Source organism: Patella vulgata, chromosome 3, assembly GCF_932274485.2.
Source record: "Patella vulgata chromosome 3, xgPatVulg1.2, whole genome shotgun sequence".
In the NCBI taxonomy this organism is placed as follows: domain Eukaryota; kingdom Metazoa; phylum Mollusca; class Gastropoda; family Patellidae; genus Patella; species Patella vulgata.
This window is the reverse complement of record NC_065881.2, coordinates 16,216,823-16,240,493: the sequence shown is the minus strand read 5'-3', so window position 1 is coordinate 16,240,493 and position 23,671 is coordinate 16,216,823. Positions and strand designations below refer to the sequence as shown.

General features: G+C 35.8%; 2 protein-coding genes and 1 long non-coding RNA gene across 3 annotated transcripts in view; 2 read left to right on the top strand and 1 right to left on the bottom strand.

The window, feature by feature from the left end:
- Positions 1–211: 211 nt before the first annotated feature.
- LOC126815865 (uncharacterized) lies at positions 212–1,414 on the bottom strand. The gene is made up of 3 exons (XR_007678084.1): positions 1,214–1,414; positions 470–673; positions 212–391 (listed from the first exon to the last, which is right to left on the bottom strand). It is a non-coding gene; the product is annotated as an uncharacterized LOC126815865 (long non-coding RNA).
- A 60-nt stretch (positions 1,415–1,474) lies between these two features.
- LOC130012329 (uncharacterized) lies at positions 1,475–9,791 on the top strand. Its single transcript, XM_056100006.1, has 8 exons — positions 1,475–1,650; positions 3,871–3,972; positions 4,534–5,144; positions 5,811–5,945; positions 6,994–7,155; positions 7,829–7,925; positions 9,404–9,585; positions 9,786–9,791. The coding sequence occupies exons 2-8, from the start codon at positions 3,882–3,884 to the stop codon at positions 9,789–9,791; spliced, it is 1,284 nt and encodes a 427-aa protein (XP_055955981.1). The 5' UTR covers positions 1,475–1,650; positions 3,871–3,881.
- Positions 9,792–10,058: 267 nt separating this feature from the next.
- Positions 10,059–23,671, top strand: part of LOC126815845 (telomerase protein component 1) — a 49,365-nt gene continuing 35,752 nt past the window's right edge. Inside the window, exons 1-14 of the mRNA XM_050541827.2 lie at positions 10,059–10,177; positions 10,736–10,893; positions 11,424–11,533; positions 12,465–12,555; positions 13,866–14,067; positions 15,131–15,311; positions 16,317–16,478; positions 17,115–17,198; positions 18,948–19,072; positions 19,623–19,694; positions 21,028–21,195; positions 21,745–21,921; positions 22,396–22,638; positions 23,354–23,467. Coding sequence (XP_050397784.2) covers positions 10,158–10,177; positions 10,736–10,893; positions 11,424–11,533; positions 12,465–12,555; positions 13,866–14,067; positions 15,131–15,311; positions 16,317–16,478; positions 17,115–17,198; positions 18,948–19,072; positions 19,623–19,694; positions 21,028–21,195; positions 21,745–21,921; positions 22,396–22,638; positions 23,354–23,467 — 1,907 coding nt within the window. The 5' untranslated portion in view covers positions 10,059–10,157. The remainder of the gene's footprint in view (positions 10,178–10,735; positions 10,894–11,423; positions 11,534–12,464; positions 12,556–13,865; positions 14,068–15,130; positions 15,312–16,316; positions 16,479–17,114; positions 17,199–18,947; positions 19,073–19,622; positions 19,695–21,027; positions 21,196–21,744; positions 21,922–22,395; positions 22,639–23,353; positions 23,468–23,671) is intronic.

Sequence of the window (23,671 nt, the reverse complement as noted above, 5' to 3'; positions counted from 1 at the left end):
ATACCTGCATTCAGGGACAATGATCTCCGCTATTAAGCTTGACAGTTGAGCATGTTGTGATTGTTTATCAAAGGCTGTTTATATCCCACACACCATACTCCCCCCCCACCCCACCCTAACCTCAAAAAACCCACTTCACAGGTCTACACTCTTCAATCCGTGTCGATACTAAGAAACCAACAACAGCCTTTTTTTTTTTTATAATATTTTATTTAGCCATAATGTTATATATATATATATTTTTTTTTTTACGGACAATTAATTTGATGGCAGGTTCCAATCTGCCTGCTCCCTATAAGTGGCGAGAACGTTGATTATGTTCTTGAACGCATGGTTCGTTCCCTCAACCATCCTCAACCGTGTCAGTATGTAGTCCGTAAAAGCTAACAATCTGCAGAAAAGAACAAATCAGATAGGTATTGGTAAAATAAAACATACCAAGTAGAAAAAAATCACCAAAAAAACTTACGTTTCTTTTTCCTGCTCAGGTGATGGCCTTATAGGGGTTATATATGGGTGGTGTGTCGCCAGTAAATTATTGGCGTCGAACAGAATATCCCTTAGTTGGATAGCTATAGCAGGTGTTCCAATAGCATTGAGACACGGTGCCAGTGTACACAGCATTAGGGTAATTATGCTTTTCAAGTAAGCCTGAACCTGGTCAATACTGTACCTTAAACAACAAAAAATATAATATTATAATTTATATTAAAGATATTTTCAAAGTCAAAATATTAATAGTTTGGTTAATACCAATAAATGTATGCCAATTTTGGTGTGTATGTGTGTGTGTGTAGCTTGAAAAAGTAGAAACATTCGCGTATGATGAAAAGTAGGGTGGGCTGATGCCATGGAGGTACAGTGTGTGGTTCTCTTGCACTTACTATTAAGCATTGCTTTCAACATAAAGTTCACGGTCTCTACGTATATGCATGGTAATATAGCGTCTTAGGCTCCTAACCGGGTTAATATTTGTTGAATATGTTTGACAAATATGGTTGCTTAGATATGAACAGTTTTAAAAATAAACAAAGCAGACGAAAGTCGTATATTAATCTCAATTGTTAGGAGAGCGATTTAGCTAATTTACGCGTGTCTTTAATTACGCACTACAAAGGCCGTCCTACGAGGGTCGAGTGAAAAGTAAACATGAAACGCTGTTTTAAAAGTAGGTTTCGAATCACAATTTTGAAGAAATAATAAAAAAACTTACATTTTGAGACAAGATTAGGAAGGTAGCCTATCAATGATGTACAATTCACCTATAGTAGGTAGGGACGCCTCTGCCTCTAGACATTTATTCCACCCATATTACCTCGTGAATTTTGGGAAAATAACGATACAACTGGACGTTTTTCACTTGCCAGGGCACCATACGGAAATGAAGCGGGTTTGTATTCCCCGCTCGTTCTACCCGGACAGCTCTCTAGTAAAAAAGATGCATAAAGACTATGTTGATGTAGGTGGGGTTGTTCGTTGTGCAATAACAAATAATTTCTGCTGACTGCTAGAATTAATCTGAATATCGGTACTAGATTGTCTGTATTTAGAAACTGATGAAACTTATAGACATAACTTGCACGTTGTTTCAGAATACGATGCTTAGTCAAAGCACAATTATATTTTGAAGTGAAGACATTCTATCCGCAGGTAACAATTGAGATTATTACTATTAGAGTAATACTTATAGTTATAATTACTACGAGACGGCACCTTACTAACGTCCTTACCCGGTTCGATTTTGTATTTTTCAATTATTGACATCGTTGTCAAGTCCATGGACGCCACGGTTATTTTTTATAGTAAATTTTAATATAGCATTTTTATTGCATATAATTATTATAACACCCATTGATTACAGCAGCATAATATCTTTTATATTCTGTCCATTCTGTAGGGGTAGATTATGGAATTAGCCTTTTATTTATAGGCCTATCTATAACACCTATCTATAATTAAAGCAGCAAAACATCTGTTATATTCTGTAGTCCCAAGTTATATAGTAGATTATGGAAGAAGCCTTCTATATATAAATATATATGCCTGCCCAAAAAATTTTCTATAGTTCTTGGCAAAATGTGTTTCAAATTAAGGAACACATCGATCAGAAAGGGTGAAAATTGGCTAATAGAGCCGCCTTGCCGTCTTGATTATATTTTAAAGGCATTACATTAGTGAAAATGTCAATAATTAATATACTGCATGTAATATAAGTCTGTAGTCTATATGGTCGTGGGGTTTTCATACTGTTGGACATTGTATTGAAAATCAAATTGCAATATATTGCATTAGGCTAATGAAGAATATTGCATCATATCTTGAAATCTATTTTCAAAAGAAACTACTTGTTATTTTAGCAGACAAGGTTATGGTTATGCGTCATATTCAGAAAGTTCAAATTTTAGAAATTAATATTTTGATGCTAGTATTGAAATCAAGCCTTGATTTTTCATGTCAGTAATATTTTATAGAAAAACATTTTTTGCATTCTTCAAAGAGAAATTATAACCTTTGGAATAAAAGGTAAATGTATTTAATATTGGGCACTTTAGCCATCTTTTGTTAAGGCACTAAATCAGGCTCAAACGACTGAATCTTGATCTAGGAGAGTTTTTTGCATTGTGCACCTTGCAGCTGAAAATCCCTACAATAATTTCTAAATTTATATTGCATGTACATTTTGTATATCATTGTAATCTGGATATGCAGATTCTAAATCTTATACTTTAAAGATGCATTATGTAAGACCTGACAAGGACAGCACTCTAGTCGTTCGGATGGGATGAAAAACCGAGGTCCCGTGTACACATTGACATGCACATAAAAGATCCCTTGACAGTTGGAATTCAATATAAGACAAGAGTACACGGTAGTGTCTTTGTCCGGGCAAAATTTCCCTCATAGCACACTGTATGGCGTATGCCCGTCTTCATTAACCCAGTTCGGCGCAAAACAGTAGGATGTTAAACCCCATTTTATTTCATTATTGCATTATGTAAGAGATAAATCTGACCTTATTGATCAGACATTTATTCACATGCCAAGCCCATAATCAACTTTTTATGTTATCGGATGATTGTGATTTTAAATGGATTGACATATAAAGACAAAAGGGTAGGCATCAGATGAAACTGTGGCTGTCAATGGCTAATACAATAATAGGACATTAAACCTGATTATATTTCATGTGTGACTGTGACAGTTGCTTTATTTCCAATCTTGATAGTGCGAATAATCATTTGTCACTGTAACCCAGGTATCGTTTAATCTTGTGCATCTAGCACTAATTTCTTTCACATTCGTTTAATATCAAATCTTTGTTTAAAAATTCGTAAAAATTGTTTAAAATCACCAAAAATCATCTAATTTGTACATGTGTCCAGTTTAAAGCTGACTGATTAATTTTCATAATGAGTGTCCAATTTACAGGTATTTAATTTCCTGATCACTGTTCAAAAATTAATCATTATACATCATTAATCAATTGGGTTGTTTACTTTTTAACGATGATTGAGAAATTAAACACCTGTAAATTGGACACTCATTATCAAAACTGAATGGTCAGCTTTAAACTGGACAGAAGTACAAATTAAACGATTTATGGTGATTTTAAACAGTTTTTACAAATTTTTGAACAAAAATTGGATATTAAACGTATGTGAAAGAAATTAGTGCTAGATACACAAGATTAAACGATACCTGGGTTACAGTGTGTAGATCTTTACAAATTTTGAAATGATGTTATGTTCAGGATGTCAGTTGATAAAAGCAGGTCCTGGACTTAAGTTTGATTTTTTTGCCTTTTTTCCTTCTCTTTTTTCTCTCTAAGAAATGTACTATGAGCTGATTTTTTGTCATTTTTTATTTCAGATATAGATTACATGATGACGAACAGACTGTCAACGCAGAATACTCTGTTGACCAGTCTGACTCAAAACAAGCCGTTGTTATCCAGTTCATTGTTATCATCTGGTAAGCTCATTATGCTAATTTAAAAAATTGTGTGAGAAGGTGTGAAATTTTCTCTAATTTGTGGAAATATTTTAGAAATCAAGGGAAACTTAAAGGTCACTGGGAAAACATTGTAATTTTTTAAAATAATGCCATTAATTATGTCGACATAAGTATAACACGATCCCGAATGTCAATGTTACCTGCCACAGTGTAAATTTCAACAGGTAGATTTCTACTGTGAGTGGTGATAACTTTCCAGCAATAACCAAGCTATGAGGTAATTTTAGTCCTTCTCATATTCTAGTCTATATTTCTATGACCGAAAGGACTAAAATTACTTCACAGGTTGTTTATTGGCGGAAAGTTACAATTACTCATGGAGAACAGCGGAAATCTACCTGTTGAAATTTACATTTACCTGTGACAGATAACACTGACATTGGGGATTGTGTTATACCTATGGAAATGGTATGTTCACATAATTCCTTGCATTTTTTAAAAACAAATTATGAAGTCGATAAAGTAAAAATTACCTTGTGTTCGCATCAAGAAATAAAAATAATGTGTTTATTATTTCAGGATCAACGTCGTCTGGCTCCACACAAAATGAAAAAGATGCCAGAAAACGCAAATCACAAGTAACCTTCGATAGTGAAACAAAGAAAGTCCGAGAAATATCTAAGTTGTCAGACACGTTCGGTACTAATTTACGACTGACGTCATTAAATCTTGGAACTTCATTGTTAACATCGGGACTGTCATTGACTTCTTCTTTGACAACAGGGTCATTATTGGGGTCACAGTCACAATCAGGTAATTTGAGGTCAACTTATTTGAACTCCGTTTCAAAAGATACAAGCAATGAATCATCGAAAATAGGTCTAGTTCATGACATTAGGTCAAAACTCAAAGATCAAAGTATTAAATCTCCTGTCACGAAACGTAAAGAGAATGCATTGACCAAGTTGTCGCCAGAGTCTAGAAAGGTCGTGAAAAAGAAGGAAAAGAAATCTGATAGAATAAAACACGAAGTAGCCGTGAAATACTACAGCATCGAATATCCACAGTATAATCTACAGCGTGACAGTGTCGTCACGGAGATACACTTACCCAAATTTTTACCACCAAAAAAAGACAGAAATTTACTTGGTAATATTCACAGACCTTTACAGGATGTTAATGGGCTGAAGGTGAGTTGTCTTCCCTTGAAGAGGGAGTTATTTTTGTCTATATTTAGTCAGACTCTAAGCTAAATTTATTCACATTTCTGGAAGGTAAAATAGCTAGATGCACATGCATCATAGATTCTGTTTACACATTGGCATGCTCTTGATAATTGTAATTCGAAATAAGACTAAGATGTAGGGCTGCTGTCCGGGCAAATTTCCCTCATAGTCATAGCACACTGTATGGCGTATGCTTGTCTTCATTAAGTGGGGGTTGGATGGCCGAATGGTTAGTGTGTGCGCACTGCGCCATAAGGTCTATCATTGAGACAACTGGTGTGGTTTCGATTCCCCGTTTGTACGTCGTGACAAGAAGTAGGGTCGCCTGTCCAACCTCATGGGTTTTCTCCAGGTCCGTCGGTTTCCTCCCACTGATAAAGACCCCTACGCGCAAGCAAATTATTGAAATAAAATTGAACCATATGTTAGTCCCGAAATCACCTAGTTTGTGTCGAGTGGACTACTTTAAACCTCTCTCTCTCTCTCTCTCTCTCTCTCTCTCTCTCTCTCTCTCTCTCTCTCTCTCTCTTCATTAGCCCAGTCTTCATTTCCTGTCCTTCCTTATCTTACATGTATCTTGTATAAGACAAAATATAACATTAAGAAGATTATAATGTGTTGTTGTTTCAGCTTGGTTTGATAAATGCTGTCAGCGCTTCGTTAATCAGTCAGCCCAACTTTAAAAATGCAAAAGATCAAACTCGTCTCGATTTAACTCGCTTCACAGAGAAAGTCATCTCCTATGATGCCGAGTTTGTTTTAAAGGTGAGCACAAATATAAGCCATACAAAAGAATTAATAATCTGGTTGTCAGACAATTCTTTAAAAAAATCTGATGTTGACGGAAGTCATAAAGGATCGTGTGGTTAAATGACATATACCAGTAAATTTACAAGCAGGAACTAAATGAATTTCGTATTTCTATCCTCCATCTCAGTCATTTCTTTAGAAATACACAGATGAATTATTGGTTGTCAGTTAAACATACATTATGCAAAAGCTAAATCTGCCAATTGCAGGTCTTTCTTTACAACTGAAATGTTATCTAAATTATTAATTAAGACATTAATTAACTTATCCAGATCATAATCAACTCTTGATGTCATCACTAGCCAGCGATATTTACTGGATTAGGATCCGATTTGCTGCTCAACTTTCATTCATGATTAAATCATTAAATGGATAATCGAGACTATGTTTTTCATTGTACCGATTGTAGTATTGATGATCGAGACTAGATTGAAAATTCAATCGCTAAATTCTTGGTTCAGAGTGGATCAATTTGACTGAAATTTTCAGCAAATACCTTTTACATTATCTAGTTTTTAACTATTATAGTGAGAACTGCCAGCTCTTTATCTAATCTCCCATAATGTATCTTTAACAAAAGTCAGTTACCATTAGGATTTTCAATAACATTTATCAGGGATGTGTATTTGATAATTGAGGCTACAGGAGACTTCCGAATTCAACCTGAAATATTTGATAGAGTTACTTCCCTTTATTGCACAGTTGCAGTTAGTGGTTGGACACCAACATCAGTTTTATAATAAACCATTGAGTACATGTAATGGACCATTGCTTCTAAACGAATAACCCACTGAACTGGGTGGTTGGGTTGAAAATGATAAATTAAATGTTGAATCATGAATGAAAATATGTAAACATTTTCTTACTCTGTCGGCACGGATGGGTGAGTGGGTCGATATCTGTCCGTGGGTTATTCGTTTACGTGCAAGTAATGAAATTTTGCGACCGTCCCTATTGTGAAAAAATGATTATTAAGTTATATTTTTTGTGTTTTGTATTGTAGGTGGCCCTGTACACAAGAAAAGAATTAAATATTCGTACAACTAGTAACTTCCTTCTCGCTCTTGCCGCTAAAGTATCATCTTGTCGGCCATATTTAAAGAAATATTTTTCTATAGCCATCAACCTGCCATCTGATTGGATAGAAGTAGCAGAGATTTATCAGGTATTTATTCTGCTGTTACATGTATATTTGCTGTGCTATAATAATTTATAACCATTAACATTTATAGTCCTTCGGTGGCTCGGTAGGTAAAGGCGCTGGCTCACTAATCAGGAGAAGGGTTGGGATGGCCAATTAATGGACTAATGGGTGCGATTTAGATCATAAGGTCTGTCATTGAGTCAACTAGCATGGTTTCGATTCCCAGCTTATAAGAGAAAAGGAGTATTGTCATCTGTCCCACCATGTGGGTTTTCACCAGGTCCTCAGGTTTCCTCCCAATGCTAAAGACCCTTACGGGGCAATCAAATTATGGAAATAAAATTGAACCATATGTTAGTAACATAATGTCCTAGTTTGTGTTAATGGGACTTAACACCCCCCCCCCCCTCTCTCTCTCTCTCTCTCTCCCCACCCCCACCCACACCCACACCCTGGTCTTCATTAGCTCATTCGGAGCAGAACAGTAAGACGTTAAACTCCATTTCATTTCATTTCTTTATTTCTCTATTTTCCCTGCTGTAATTACTGACCAAAAAAGTCCCTCAGTATCAGGAGGTCTACTGTTCATCTCTTAACACACTGCATGTCCATTTTCATTAAACCTGTTAGTGCAGAAATGGCCATATAATTTATTTCTCATGTTGAATTTTTCATGATTTTTTATTTTATTCAGGCATTCCATGATGCAGATATTAATTTTAGATCTCTACCCGCCTGTCTGAGACGAGTGATGATCGCTAAATTTCCTGATTTTGATAAATATCAATTAGGTAAATATGTTTTAGATTTGTTCGTTTGTAAAATTCTCAGAAGAATTCTCATGATTTTTTAATCCAAGTTTGTAATTGTCCACATGGCTGTGAAACATTTTGTGTCTAGTTGTTAGGATGATACAAAAATTTGACATGCTATATATTCTACATTTATAACATCTGAAGATGCTCGAGAAAGAGCCGACAGCTAGCTTATGATTTGATGTATATATCAGAATGAAGTAAAGTGGAGATGTTTTTTTTACCTGGATGTATTTTTTTATTTATTTATGTATTTATCTACCGTAAACATGGAAGTACTTGTGCTTTATCTACTGGGGGGGTTGGATGGCCGAATGGTTAGCACGTGCGCACTGTATCATAAGGCCTGTACATGACAAGGAGTAGGGTCGCCTGTCCAACCTTGTAGGTTTTCTCTGGGTCCTCCGGTTTCCTCCCACTGCTAAAGACCCCTACGCACAAGCAAATTATTGAAATAAAATTAAACCATATGTTAGTCCCGAAATGACCTAGTTTGTGTCGAGTGGACGTTAAACCCCATTTCTCTCTCTCTCTCTCAGTTTATCTACTTTAATAAATATATGAACAATGCTCATGAAGGATCACTTGGCAGTTTTGTATTTATAGAATTATGAACAGAAATGCTGCTGTCATGGAAAAATTCTCCTATTTGATTGCTAATGTAGCCATTGGAAAATTTGAGTGTGGTTTGTAAGATTCTAAATGATGTAGTTATTATCAGGCTTATTCCTTCTTGCCTATCTAAACTTAAAGATACATTATGGAAGATTAGATAAAGAGCTGGTAGTTCTCACTATGATAGTTAAAAACTATATAATGTAAACAGAATTTGCTGAAAATTTCAGTCAATTTGATCTACTCTGAACCAAGATTTTAGCGATTGAATTTTCGGCCTAGCCTCGATCATCATTACTAACGTCAGTACGATGAAAAGTATGAATGAAAGTCGAGCAGCAAATCCGATCCTAATTCAATAAATATCGCAGGCTAGTGATGACATTGAGAGTTGATTTTGGTCTGGATAAGTTAATTAATGTCTAATAAATAATTTAGATAACATTTCACGCCTAAAGAAAGACCTGCAATAGCCAGATATAAATCTTTCTTGCATAATGTATGTTTAACTTTATTTGGAAATATATTTTGTATAAGATACTTATATTTCTATTCCTTGTGGGGAGTTAAAAGCTGGGTCTGTGACACAGTCTAATAATTAATATATTTGACCATATCATTACACAGTCAATCGAATGTCTTGGCAATCAAGGACTTCATAAAATCTCATGGAATGTTTTGGATGTCAGGTTTTGATTGGTAGTTTGATCTGGAGTTGACCAATCACTATCTTTGTATATCTGAACTTTCCCTGTAAAGATTAAGTGGGGCAAATGATCCAAGTGTGGATATCATGCAGCACAAACATACCTAATTTTTTTGGCAATATTTTCTTTCAGCTAAGTATAATAAAGACAGTTCAAAAAATAAAAATAAGAAGGAGAAGCAGGGAAGCTTTAGAGGAAGGGGAAGAGGACGAGGTGGAGGACGTGGGAGAGGAAGAGGTGGACGTGGAGGAGTGACAATAGCAAGTACAGCTAAACCTTCCGACTCGGACAGTGATTCAGATGATGAAGAAAAGGTAATAAGAACAAGCTTGTTTTATTTTATGCAATTCAAAAATTGGATCCTTTGAGAAATTTTAAGAAGACTCAAGACCATTTGTGGCGGTCCTGCTTTAATTGGGGGTTTAGGAAATGGGGGCTACCTTGTGCATGGAATCAAGCTTTTATGTGCAGGTATTTTCTGTCATATTGTATTTAAAAGTCAAATAAAATTCAGAAATAGATATGACTGCTGTTAGTATGTTTTATTACTATACCAGAGTTATTGCTCTTGTTATTTACAGAGAGTTGTAGCCCTGATTAACAGAGAGTTATTGCCCTTGTTGCTAATAAAGAGTTATTGCCCTTGCCATAACATATGGTTGATATATATATATTACGTTATTTATTTGAGAATTATTGCCCTTGTTATTACATCTTGTTAATGGATTGTAACAGTGTTATTTGAGAGTTATTGCCCTTGTTATTACAGGTACCGGGTGTAGAGTACGATGAGGAAGAGGAGAGTAAAGCAGTAGTTCAACAGAAGAGCTTTACATTGAAACAGTTGATACGAAAATTACACATTACAGAGCCAGTGGAACATGTCATGTCACTTATCGGAAAAAAGTAAATTTACCTATTTATTTATGGATTACGTTTGTCTTATTTAAATTTATCAATACACATTACATAACTATATCTGCATCAAGTAGTCATTGAACGTCAACATCAGCATTATAATGAAGCCCTCAAATGTTTGACAAAGTCCCTATAAACATTACATTATATTATAGCTCCAAAAAACCTTGTTATAAAATGATTGCAATAACACAAACACAGACAATGATTATATCTAATTTTAATCAAAGCTAAACTCTTCTCAAATTAATTATTTAAAAATTAATTAAGAAATCATATTATCACAACTGAACCATTTTTAGACGATTATTCCTTTTAAATTATTGTAGATTGCAAGGGATTCAAAATCAGGGTCTTTAATAAGAAATGTTTCTCTTTAAATGATTATCAGTGGTTTTAATAACCCCACCCCCATCCTTCTCTCCCCTCCCCCTCTTCAACCCCCACCACCACCAAAAGAAAGTTAAAATGGATCAAAGAATACAGTGGAATTTTGTGATGATGAAACTACATGTATATAACCTCTATTTTAACTGTATTTTTCAGATATCCAGATAATTTAGAAGATTTTTATAAAGCTCGTTTACCTGGAACATGGGATGAGGAGAGGGCAGGTAAACGAATGAAACTACCTGTACCTGAAACCTGGGAAACTCAGGTGTCTCTCAAGGGAAATAAAGCTACAACCTGGCAACAATTATTAGGTAATTAATCCATTCTGTAAACTGATTAAATTGTATGCAAAGATTATCAAAAGTAATTTTATGGAGAGGGAGAGGAGAAAGTGGTGGGGGGTGAGAGAGTGAGAGGGGGATATAGTGTTAGGGAAAGATAAGGGCCGTGGGAGAGTGGTGTCGAGAGGGGAGACTGAGAGGAAGGCATAAGACGGAAGATTAAGAGGATGGAGACAATCATACCCCATACTTTGTGCTGTGAGGGAAATTTTGCCCTGACAGAGGGAAATTTTGCCCTGACAGTGGCACTACAGCCTACTCTTATTTCGAATTCCAACTGTCATGCAGTATGCTGCAAAGGAGATTTTGCACTGACAGTGGCCAATGCTTTACAGTTTTCTTGCCATTCCCTCTGTCCTGATTTGCTCACAACGGAAAACCAGGCTAGGAGATCCTGAAGATCATTCTGTCTTCGAACACCAGGATCAAAACTGACTAACACGCATCTGGCGTAACTTTTATTTGAATCTTTTATGTAAATTTGTATGTTTTATTTACAGATAATAAAAAATTACCTTTCATGGCCATGTTACGTAATTTACGTAATCTGATAAAGGCAGGAATATCATCAAAACATCACGCAGGTGTTATAAGACGTCTGACAGATGAGGTAAATATATATATATAGTGTGATATATGATTGTGTTCATTGTTGTCTAGTGTGGGTGAGTGGGGTGGGAAATAGATGAAGTCTTAACTCTAGAGTGTCCATTGTTGGTGAGTGATCGGGAAATAGACGATGTCCTTCGACTTCAAACTCTAGACTGTCCATTGATGTCCAGTGTGGGCAGGTGAGGCGGGGAATAAATGAAGACCTTACTCTAGTGTGTGTGCGAGTGAGGTGAGGAATAGTGTAGGGATGCAAAGGATTCCTAAAACCTCAAATGACAGTCTGTGTCCATATAGATTGTCCGTGAAGACCTTACAGTACAAACCCCTAGCGATAATTAAATCGCCTTTCAGTCAATTTCTTACCCCTGTTAATTAACATACAGTATCTACAGATTTTAGCCTCTTCGTATTAGATTTGTTGCGATAATTAGAATTTTACCGATATTCGTACAAAGTTACCCTTGTAGGTAGAAATATATTCCCTAAACGTACAAATCCACTTTCCGATGGCATCAAGAGTTGATTATGGTCTTGACATGTTGGCAAATGTCTAATTAATAGTCTATATAACATTTAAGGCCTAAAGAAAGACCTGCAATAGCCAAACTTATACTACCTGTTTAAGTTAGAAAACATCAAAATATCAATAGTAGATTGAAACAAAGTCCATCAAATGATTTCAGCAAAAATCATAAGTGGCACTAGCCTGTGATGACCGTATTGTCTGCAATGGATACTGAATGTTGATGATTTTTTAATCATTAGAACCATATTTTGATTAGTATAAGTTTTGGAAATTCAACTTGCAAAATATTGTAGTTTGCGCCCTACCCAACACTTTTTTTGAGGCATTTATACCTATATCTTTGATAATGAATATATAGTAATAAAATAGAATATTTATTAATCTATTTATTTATTTCAAACAGAGACAGGTGATCAACAGTAGACAGTTCCCGTTCCGATTCTTCTCGGCTTATGAGGCTCTCACTCAACTAGCTAAAGAGTATGAACAAAATCGTAAGTTTTGAACAGTTAACCATACTTCTAAATGTCATTTAAGTAATTGTCTTAATTTTTTTCAGAATTTTGACTTAAGTTTGAATTTCCCCCTCAGGAGAAGTTGTCGCCCTTTCATTTGTCTCATTTCATGACAGCAGACAAGTTTAAACTAGCTATATTTGGTCCGTTGAAATTTAATTTTGTTCAGCCAGTCACATAGTGTCTTGGTTAAAGATACTTTCCCCAAAAAGAATATCATGTGGTTATATTTCCTATAAAAGTATGGCAATTTTGGTATATATGGAAAGTAGAAATATCCAATCTTACTAGAAAAGTACTTGATTCCCTGAAAAACACCCATGGGGTGCATACAGGACAAAAATGTAAGGGATTCCCTAACCGGCAGCCCAACGATTAGGAATGTTTTGCTGCGTGACGTAAAAGGTTGCACACGAAGATTGTCTGATCTACCAACATTAGTGAGCGCTTGATGTATATGTTGATAAACTTGATGAAGAGCTTAAACGTACAACAGTTTTTGAAATAAAAGGAACGGAAAAAGACATGGACAGTGAATTTATTTAGTCTTCGATATTTATGATCAATGGACAGCGATTAAAGACAACATCGTCTTGTATATGCAATGAATTTCCTCCGGCTTCACACCTTCGACACAAACATGACTTCTTTTAATAGACTTTTTATAGCAGTTCTTTTTCCTCGCAAAAACAATGTTTTGAGAAGGATTTAAAGCAAAATTTTGATAGATTAATTAATTTGAATATGTTTTTAGTCCAAATATCTTCAAATCACCCAGTTTGTACGCGGGAAGGTATCTTTAAGTGGCTGAAAATGAAGATCAAGTTGTTATTCTTAACTCCAAGTTCAATGCTTGTGCAGGTCGAGAAAATTTCTGGAATTTCCAACCTGGTTTCCCTTTCTCAGTGGTGCTGGTCCTGGCAAGGAAAAGTGTCTAGTCCTTTGAAAGGACACCATTGGTAGCAGGTTAAAGACCCCCTTGCTAATGGGAATGGAAACAAGAGTGGGCCCAGTTAGTAACTTTACTCATGGCACACGGCATTGTGTATGACCATCTTCATTGGCCATGTTGAGGCAGAACAGTGAGACGTTAAACCTGAGTTCATTTCCAATAAAATAGCCTCAGAAAAATTTACAACTTTCTGGGTTAAATAGTCGCTTGTTAAAGTCGATGGAATTGACGAGAAAAATAATAAAGATTGTCTTAAATGGTGTGCAGGTGATGTTTTATAGCAATGTAAATAAGTGCTGCGATTATATATTAAGCTAAACCTGACTTTATTTTTCAGAGAGTAATTTAGTTTCTGAAGCTGAAGCTAAGGCTGGTGCAGATTCACATCCACCAGGTCCTATGGCTACTAGAGGACGCGGTCTTGCTGCTAGAGGACGAGGACGTGGTGCTGGACGAGGTAGAAAAGGTGGAAGAGCCAAACCAAAAGGAACAGGGTTTGAATGGTGGCTCAAGAAAAAAGCTAAAAATCAGGGGACAAAGTAAGTGTAAGCTTTCACAAGAAAAGATTCCCAAGTACTTTTCACCTGCACCCTCCACCACTTTTACACAGAATTCTATATCTGCCTATGTATATAAAGGAAAGAGTTTGCCAAGCCAGATTTGGTGCTTGAGGGAAACGTGTGCAAAATGAACCCCTTATCATCTGATTGATTGAAATCTATACAATGTGTATGTAAAATAGAAGCCTGTTTATTTCCCACAGTCTCCGATAATTACTGTTATTGCCCTTTGGTCAATTTGTGTATGTAGAAAAGAAGCCTATTTATTTTCAACAGTCTCCGATAATTACTGTTATGGCCCTTTGGTCAATTTGCAAAATGTGGATTCTCAGGTTATCATCCCATTGAATTGACTGGCAACGTATCTTTACATTAAAATGTTATACCCCAATGTCTATATGTGAATGATAATAATAATGATATTTGTATCGCAGAACTAATGAATCCACTAGAGAATGCTCAAGGTGCTAGAAAATGTTTTCTCTTTGGATTATTGGGGGGTTGGATGGCTGAATGGTTAGCGTGCGCACGCTGTATCATAAAGTCATTGAGTCGACTGGCGTGGTTTCGAATCCCCGGTTGTACGTGACAAGGAGTAGGGTCGCCTGTCCAACCTCGTGGGTTTTCTCCGGGTCCTCCGGTTTCCTCCCACTACTAAAGACCCCTACGAGCAAGCGAATTATTGAAATAAAATTAAAACCATATGTTAGTCCCGAAATGACCTAGTTTGTGTCGAGTGGACGTTAAACCCCATATCTCTCTCTCTCTCTCTCTTTGGATTATTAATGAAAGTGAAAAAGTCATCAAGTTTTCGGTTTTGATTTAATAACTGACACAGAATCACATTGTCCGATTATTTCTGAAAGTGTATTACACACAATTGAGGTACTGTATCGAAATGTTCTGGATCCAAAATTTAAATTATATAGATAGATAAATTCAGAAACAATTTGTTTACGTTCTGGTTGTACTGAGTGTTTAGGATGATACAGTGAGAATGACATGTTTTGACTCTAATTAAATGGTTGTATACTATTTATAGGGAGGTATCATATGATATGGCTATTATTGGTCGATACAAGAAAGCTCTCGATGTAGCTGTCCAGATTGCTACTAAATATAATGTACAACCAATCAAGGGAAGAACATGGATATTCTGTAATGTTGATGATGACATGGATTCTCCGTGCCAGTCTGCTAAAGGATTGGGAAAACCGAGAACGGTAAGTATATATACATTAGATAAAGGTGGAAAACTGCATGACAAAATATAAACAGAATAAATGAGTAGACATAAAAAATGATCTTGAATTGCTTTTCTCCCTTTAACCACACAGGAAAATAACTACAAACCATAGACTGTCTCAAACTTGCTGAGTCACAGATAGAACTACTATACATTCATTAAGTAGTTCACAGCTATTCACGTGATCAGTTATTCTGTTGTTATAAAGGAGGCGGTAATTTTGGGTGGTATAGGAAGCAGTAGTTTTGGGTGGTGGTATAATAGGAAGCAGTAGTATTAGGTGGTATAGGAAGCAGCAGTTTTAGATAGTATAAGTGGCAGTTTTGGGTGGTGGTATAGGAAGCAGTAGTTTTGGGTGGTATAGGAAGTAGTAGTTTTGGGTGGTATAGGAAGTGGTAGTTTTGGGTGGTATAGGAAGCAGTAGTTTTGGGTGGTATAGGAAGCAGTAGCTTTGGGTGGTAGAGGAAGTGGTAGTTTTAGGTGGTATAGGAAGTGGTAGTTTTGAGTGGTATAGGAAGCGGTAGAAAGCAGTAGTCCAAATTCTAAAATGTTAATACCGTAAATCAGTATTGTTTTGTATGCTAATTAGCTATGACATATTTAATTTTAAATTCACTGTGAGGTATTTGATTTTAAATTCACTGTAACATGTTTGAATTTGTATTCACTATGCCATATTTTTATTTTAGATTTCACAATGACAAATTGATTTTCGATTCACTCTGATAGATTTTATATTAAATGTACTGTGACATATACTTGATTTTAATCCACTTTGCCATAAGTTTTTTTTTTTTTTTTAAATTGACTGTTACATATTTATTTTAAATTCACTGTGACATATTTTATTTTAAATTCACTGTGACATATTTTATTTTAAATTCACTGTGACATATTTTATTTTAAATTCATTGTGCCATATATTTTTTTAAATTGACTGTGATATATTTTATTTTAAATTCACCATGACATTTTTTTTCAGAGAAAAGAAATTGGAATCTTGATGGGTTTAATGTGTAAATATTCATGTGAAGAAAGTCAGATGATCCTATTTGATGGAACCGATTACAGTTCCGTGGATCTACAGAAAGGCACAATCCTAGAAAACATGGAGGCTGCTCTAAAAGCCACCCCTGAGAAACAGGTAAACTATAAGATCTTAATAAGGAAATGATATGTAATAAACTATAAGGTCTTTATGAGGAAGTGACTACTGGTAAACTACATGGTCTTTATATCGACATGACATTTAGTAAAAACTTTTAGGAAATGACATCTAGTAAGCTATACAGTATATGTTTGAGGAAATGGCAACTAGTAAGCGAAAAGGTCTTTAAACATTGATAATTTATATGTTATTAATATTTATATTTCAGGGCTATATGCCACTAACTAACGTAAGTATAATTACTTATTTTGTGGTGCAAGCTGTTTTAGCTCTGTAAGTAAGAAGCTGGATTGTTAACCTTGAGGTCCCGGATGTATATTTGTTGGTTGACAATGCTATGTTAATTAGAGTTAGGTTGTACTTCTGTGGGATTGTCCTGGATTTATTTAGTTATCAGTAATCCATCAAAAACAAGCATCCACCTTGAAGTTCATCAAGGCCACTCAATTTATCATAATTATTTTAAGAAGGCTTTAGACCACAATTAACTAATTAGTATTTAATTATTTTGTAAAAGCAGAATAGCAAGCAAGTAATAGAAGCTATATATTAAGATTGATATGCCGATAATGCATACAAGTATAATTAAAGAGTTTTGTCTTATTATTGTAGTTTGGTATAATGTATTCTTCTTCACCTGCTGAGCACTCATTACCTTTTAAGGTATTCTATGATGCGTTACGAGACAGACAACAGGTAATTATATTAATTGTAGATATTGCATTGAAATGAGCTGCTACAGCACAATGGCATCTCTTCATTTCTTTATATTTAATATTGATTTTTGATGTTATACAATAATGATGTCGGGGGATCACGTAGCTAAGTGGGTAAGATGCTAGCTTGCTAGCCTGGAGGTCGGGTGTTCGATCCCTGCATTGGCCGAGAAAGTTCATCCAGATTTTCCGGCGTGGTTCCCCCTTGTCAGGTATGCAGGACGGAGGGACTGACAAGGACAGCTGTCTAGTCCTTCGGATGAGACGAAAAACCGAGGTCCCGTGTATACATTGGAATGCACGTAAAAGATCCCTTTGCAGTTGGAATTCGATATAAGAGTAGCCGATAGTGCTGCTGCCTGGGCAAAATTTCCCTCATAGCACACTGTATGGCGTATGCCCGTCTTCATTAGCCCAGCATAGGAGCAGAACAGTAGGACGTGAAACCCCATTTCATTTCATTTCACAATAATGATGTCACTAAATGGGTTGCCACAGCACAGTTGCATTTCTTACATTCAACACAGCAACAGCCATAATTGAAATTGCTTCAACACTACTAAGACCGAATGGATGGCCGAATGGTTAGCATGTGCGCGCTGTATCATAACGTCTGTCTTTGTGTCAACTGGTGTGGTTTCGAATCTCTCGTTGTACATGACAAGGAGTTGTTGGTCCCAAAATGACCTAGTTTGTGTCGAGTGGATGTTAAACCCCATTTCTCTCTCTTTCTCTTTCCACTTCACGAAACTATCATCCTATGTAATAGTATGTACAGGAGTACCGCACGACACGCAAAAGAAAGCATATAAGACAAACCAGCGGACAAGGCAAACTACTCAGACATTGCAAGATATAAACAACAAATATCAATTCCAACCATACCTATTCTTCACTTAAACATACATTATGGGAGATTAGATAAAGAGCAGGCAGTTCTCATTATAATAGTTAAAAACTAGATAATGTAAAAGGAATTTGATGAAAATTTCAGTCAAATTGATCCACTCTGAACCAAGATTTTAGCGATTGAATTTTCGGTCTAGCCTCGATCATCATTACTAAAGTCAGTACGATAAAAAACATAGTCTTGATTATCCATTTCATGATTAAATCATGAATGAAAGTTGAGCAGCCAATCAGAACCTAATCCAATGAACATCGCAGGCTAGCGATGACATCAAGAGTTGATTATGGTCTGGACAAGTTAATTAATGTCTAATTAATAATTTAGATAACATTTCAGGCCTAAAGAAAGACCTGCAATAGGCAGATTTAGCTCTTGCATAATGTATGTTTAATATTAAAGGCTCAATACCACTCTTGTTGTGATTGAATAATATGTCCCAATCTTTATTCTGGTCAACAAATTGTACTATTTTAGAATATTTCAATTAATTGATGATACAAATTTCATCTTAACACACCTTATTTAAAAATTTTGAAAAATTCAACATAATGGTTTGAAACGTCTAACGTAAACCTTTTCAAATGAAACTTCGATTTAAAAATATTTTCGAACCCTCTGGACAAGTAAAATTTGATGTAATGGATAATTTACACAGCAGGTAGGACACTTAAACATCTAGTACTTAGATAGAGATATTATTTATTTTCTGGAGCTTTCAAGCCAGCGAGAGTGTTATTGTCCCTTTAACAAACTGTGCATGTCGTCCAGGATTGATGATACTATATTGTATTTGAATTTGATGGTTTTGTTTTGTTTCAGATTGATAATTTAATTATAATTAGTGAGGATAATTTTCAATTAGAACATTTTCTACCTGTCTATAGACGATTGGTCAATCCAAACCTTGTCTTTGCTTCTATAAGCTTGAAGGGTTACCGAGCAGGGTGAGTTTATTTTAATATGTGTTTCTGTTGTGCTCAATCTATTATTTGAAGATTCCAATTCAAATGGTTTAAAGCACGACATACATTGATACAGCGACTGGTAGTAACGCAACTGATCAGTTATCGGTAGCAGTCGATCTCGAGTTTGGCTTGTGGTGCAAGATGGAGGACTTGACAAGTAAAGCTGTTTAGTTGTTTGGATGGGACAAAAAACCAAACTTCTGTGTACACATTGGTGTGCACATAAAAGAACCCTTGACAGTTACAAGTCAAAATAAGAGGAGGGCATAGAGCCGGTGTAGGGGGGAAAAATTTACCGCATAGCACACTGTACAAGGTGTTGCGTATTCCCGTCTTCATTAGTTCTATCGGTACAGAGAATTAGTATTTTGGTTGCCATTTCATTTCACATCCACTAAAGATAAAAAATACCAATTTTAACCAATTTCTTCAAGGCCCTTAGTAAATTTGTCTTTATGATATGATTAACTGGCATACTGAAACCCTATAATTGCATAGATTATTTTATGTTTTGTTATATTTTTTCCAGTTTTTCAGACGAGATTGTACCAGCTCATGATAATGATATCTATATATCTGGATACAGTGATCAAATACTGAGGTATGATTAATTATATTGTATTCAAGTATGGCTATTTTGTTATTTAATCAACATTAATCTGGCTTTATATCGGGTGGAAAACATGTGCGTGTAAAAATCTTTAGAGAATATACGCGTAGTGGACAAGGAAAGTGTGCTCCTCATATGGTAGTAATGATATAATAATGTATATTTATAATGCGCACAATAATCCATCCATTTACACATGCTCAAAGCACCACATTTAAGGAGTCTCTTGTCAATTAATACACCTGTTTCTAATCTGGATAATAGAGGAGCTTAAACTGTATGTTTTTCTCAAAATTGCGTAATAGAACTGGATCAATATAGAGCAAGGGAGAGAGAAAAATGAGTTGACACAAACCTGGCCCCGAGTCCACAAAGCATTCTCAGACTTAAAGTCTCTAACTCAATATCACCCAAAATCTTCAACATTGAAAACACAAATTATTTGTCAATTTAAAACAACACTGATGCTGTGATCTTACCGGCAAAAGATGGGCTTCTGATATCCAATATTGAAGACAAAATAAATATTTTACCATTGGTACACGAATCGTGTACCATAATGCGTTTCAGCCCCAGTTCTAGCAAGAGACTCGAGGAACGAGGCTAGACATATTGCACCAAACCAAACGGCGTATGTAGACTGAAATAACCCGACGCTAGGAATTTGCATTCGATTGAGACTGCTGGCTTATTTTACGGAACATAACTGATTTGAAATTAGAGTAAAAACAGAAACGATTGAATGTAAATCAGTTTATATACATTCATATTACAGTATTATATGAGTTGCGACCCACTTGTGTCAATTTTTTAGGTCCCAAATATTAGCAATTTAGCTCCTTTAAGTTAAGAATTTACTCAAAATTGTTTGCTTTATTTTAAATTAAAACAGCCCTTTATAAAACTTTTGTTGTTTTAATGTACCAAATACATCAATAAGAAACTATGTGCAAAGTTTTGTGTTTGTGGATCAAAGATATTTCTCATAAACAGTGATTGAAAGTTGAGTAAATTCTTAATTTAAGTCTTGAGAATGCTTTATGAACATGGGGCAAGGCTATTTCGGGACTAACGTATGGTACAATTCTATTTCAATAATTAGCTCGTAGGGCTCTTAAAGGAGGAAACACACAAGGTTAGGTAGGGGACCCCACTCCTTTTCATAAACCACGGCACTTGACTCATTGACAGACTTCATGATCTAAAGCGCACGTTAGACCAGTTGACCACCCAAGCCGAGGTTAATGTAGTGATGTGAGACTCCAGATTACTTTCATGTATCTGTTTTTCTTTATTTATCAAAATATTTATTTTCTATCTTCAGGTACATTGCCGAGAAGAGTGATGGAGGTCAGCTACTCCATGTTGAAAATATTGACGAAGCTTACAAACTGAAAGCCATAGCAACAGTTGCCTTGGATACCACACTGGAGAAAGAAATCACCAAGGCAACACCAGAAAAACCTTTACCAATCGTTTCTCAAGTTCCAAGGTAGGTTTTGATGGAAAGATATAAATTATAATGTCTATTGATACACACAGCACTTAACTATTAGCAAATGTTATTATCAATATTATCCAAAACTGTGATGAATTATAATGTCTATTGATACACACAGCACTTAACTATTAGCAAATGTTATTATCAATATTATCCAAAACTGTGATGAATTAACTCCTCACTTGAAAGTACAGGTGGTGGCAGGCCCGTAACTAAAAAAGTTTCACCCCCCTGTGAAAAAATTGTCGACCATAGATATACATTGCCCGACAATTTTACAGCACCCCTGAGAACATTTCTCATCCCCCTCGTTGCTCTGAGCTAGTTACGACCCTGAGTGGTGGTTGGAAGAATCCCTTTACAGTAAAGGCAAGATCGGACCTCAGTTATTTCCGTTGTACTCTTTTGCCACATTTGGCATTTACATATCAGATAATTCAAAATATTTGTGTATTTATCGCCCCCTCGCTCACTTCCTCTAAATCGTGTGTGTATGTATAACTCTAAACCTCTTATCTTGTATTTTATCTATATATATAGATGGAGAACAGCAAGGGTTTTTATATCATCAACATTCCGTGATATGCACGGTGAAAGAGATTTACTAACAAGATTTGTCTTCCCTGAGTTACGAGATCGCGGAAGCAAGCGATTTATTAACATCTATGAAGTTGATTTACGATGGGGTGTAACTGAGGAAGATACTAAAAACAACAGGTTTGTATTTAAAATGTGTAGACATCTTGGGTCTAAAACAACCCCATGTTTTGAGGCAAGCTTCGTCAAATTGCAGTCATGAATGACTGAGAAATAATGATTGTTTTGTCGTCCCGATGCCAGAAATCAAAATATCGCCTTTATTAATGCTTTGGGAATGTTCCAAAGAGTGTTCCTGTCAAGTTTCATCTAGCCCATATCACTAACAGCTGAGAAGTCAGACATCAAATGAACTGTCCACAAGATTGACAAGAAGAGTGAAGACAAGCCAAGCTTACACAGGGTACTGCCTCGGCTGAACATAAAATTGTCAACTTCTTCCCAGATGACCATCTATCTTTATTGAAAATGTTATGTTTATAGATAAAGCCATTGGTCATGTGGAGAACCTGAAAACGTAAGCAATTTTGAGTTCCACTATCAACACAGTAAGCCCAAACTATGAAACAGTTAAATAAAATCAATGTTTTTCAGGGCGCTGTCTTTGTGTCTACAAGAAATAAAGAGATGCCAGTTTTTCCTGGGTATACTGGCTGAGAGATACGGATACATGCCTGAAACATACGATGTTCCAGATACGTCAGAATATGATTGGGTAAAGAATTATCCAGCAGGAGCATCTGTTACAGAATTGGAAATGCATTATGGGGCCTTAGCAGGTCCACAAGCTGTGGCCGAAAGAGCCTTCTTTTATTTTAGAGACAGAAGAGTTGAATAGTAAGTGTTCGATGTTTCTTGTATGTACTGTATTTTAAGTTTTCTGATTGTCAGACGGCAATCTTTCCCAAACATCTGATGTAGGCGGGAGGTCTTTATTTATGCGTTTTTATTTTGTCCAAGGATCATGAGGCAATTGACTTATTACAACTCACATTTCAAGGCAATACATTTTTCTCATCATGTTGTTTATTTAGATCATAAAGTCTGTCATTGAATTGGGTGGGGGAGGGGGGGTGGGGTGGTTGAATGGCCAAATGGTTAGCATGTGCACGCTGTATCATCAGTTCAGTCATTGAGTCAACTGGGCTGGTTTCGATTCCCCGGTTGTACATGACAAGGAGTAGGGTCGTCTGTCCAACCTTGTGGGTTTTCTCCGGGTCCTCCAGTTTCCTCCCACTGCTAAAGACCCCTACATGCAAGCGAATTGTTGAAATATAATTGAACCATTTGTTAGTCTCGAAATGTGTTGAGTGGACATTAAACCCCATTTCTCTCCCTCTATCATTGAATCAAGTGATGTGTTTTCGATCGCCCACATGTACGTGATACGAAGTAGGGTTGCCTGCCCAACTACTTGGCTTTCTTCCAGTTTCTTCCCACAGCTAACGATCCTCTATGTGCCGTAAAATTATTGAAAAAAAATTGAACCAAATGTTAGTTCCGAAATGTGCTAGTTTCTCTCTTTCTATACCTGATGTTGTGTTTATTTCAGTGACATACCAAATGAATTCATCCAACATTTTAAATCTGAGAGTGAAGAAACCAACATGAAGATGAATAAATTAAAGAACAGAATACGAGGCAGTGGATTAGAAGTTTATGATGGGTAGGTTTTTTCCAGAATTCTCATCCAATTTTAAATTTTGTTTCATGTGTAGCAAATTGTTCTCCAAGATTTATGTGTGTTGTGTGAATTACTTGTTATATTTAGGCCTGTTATGTTGACTTTTCAGTATTTCCTTTGCTCGATTAAATACGATATTGAATATTATATTTTTGTATTATAACTCTATGATCTTGACCTTCATAA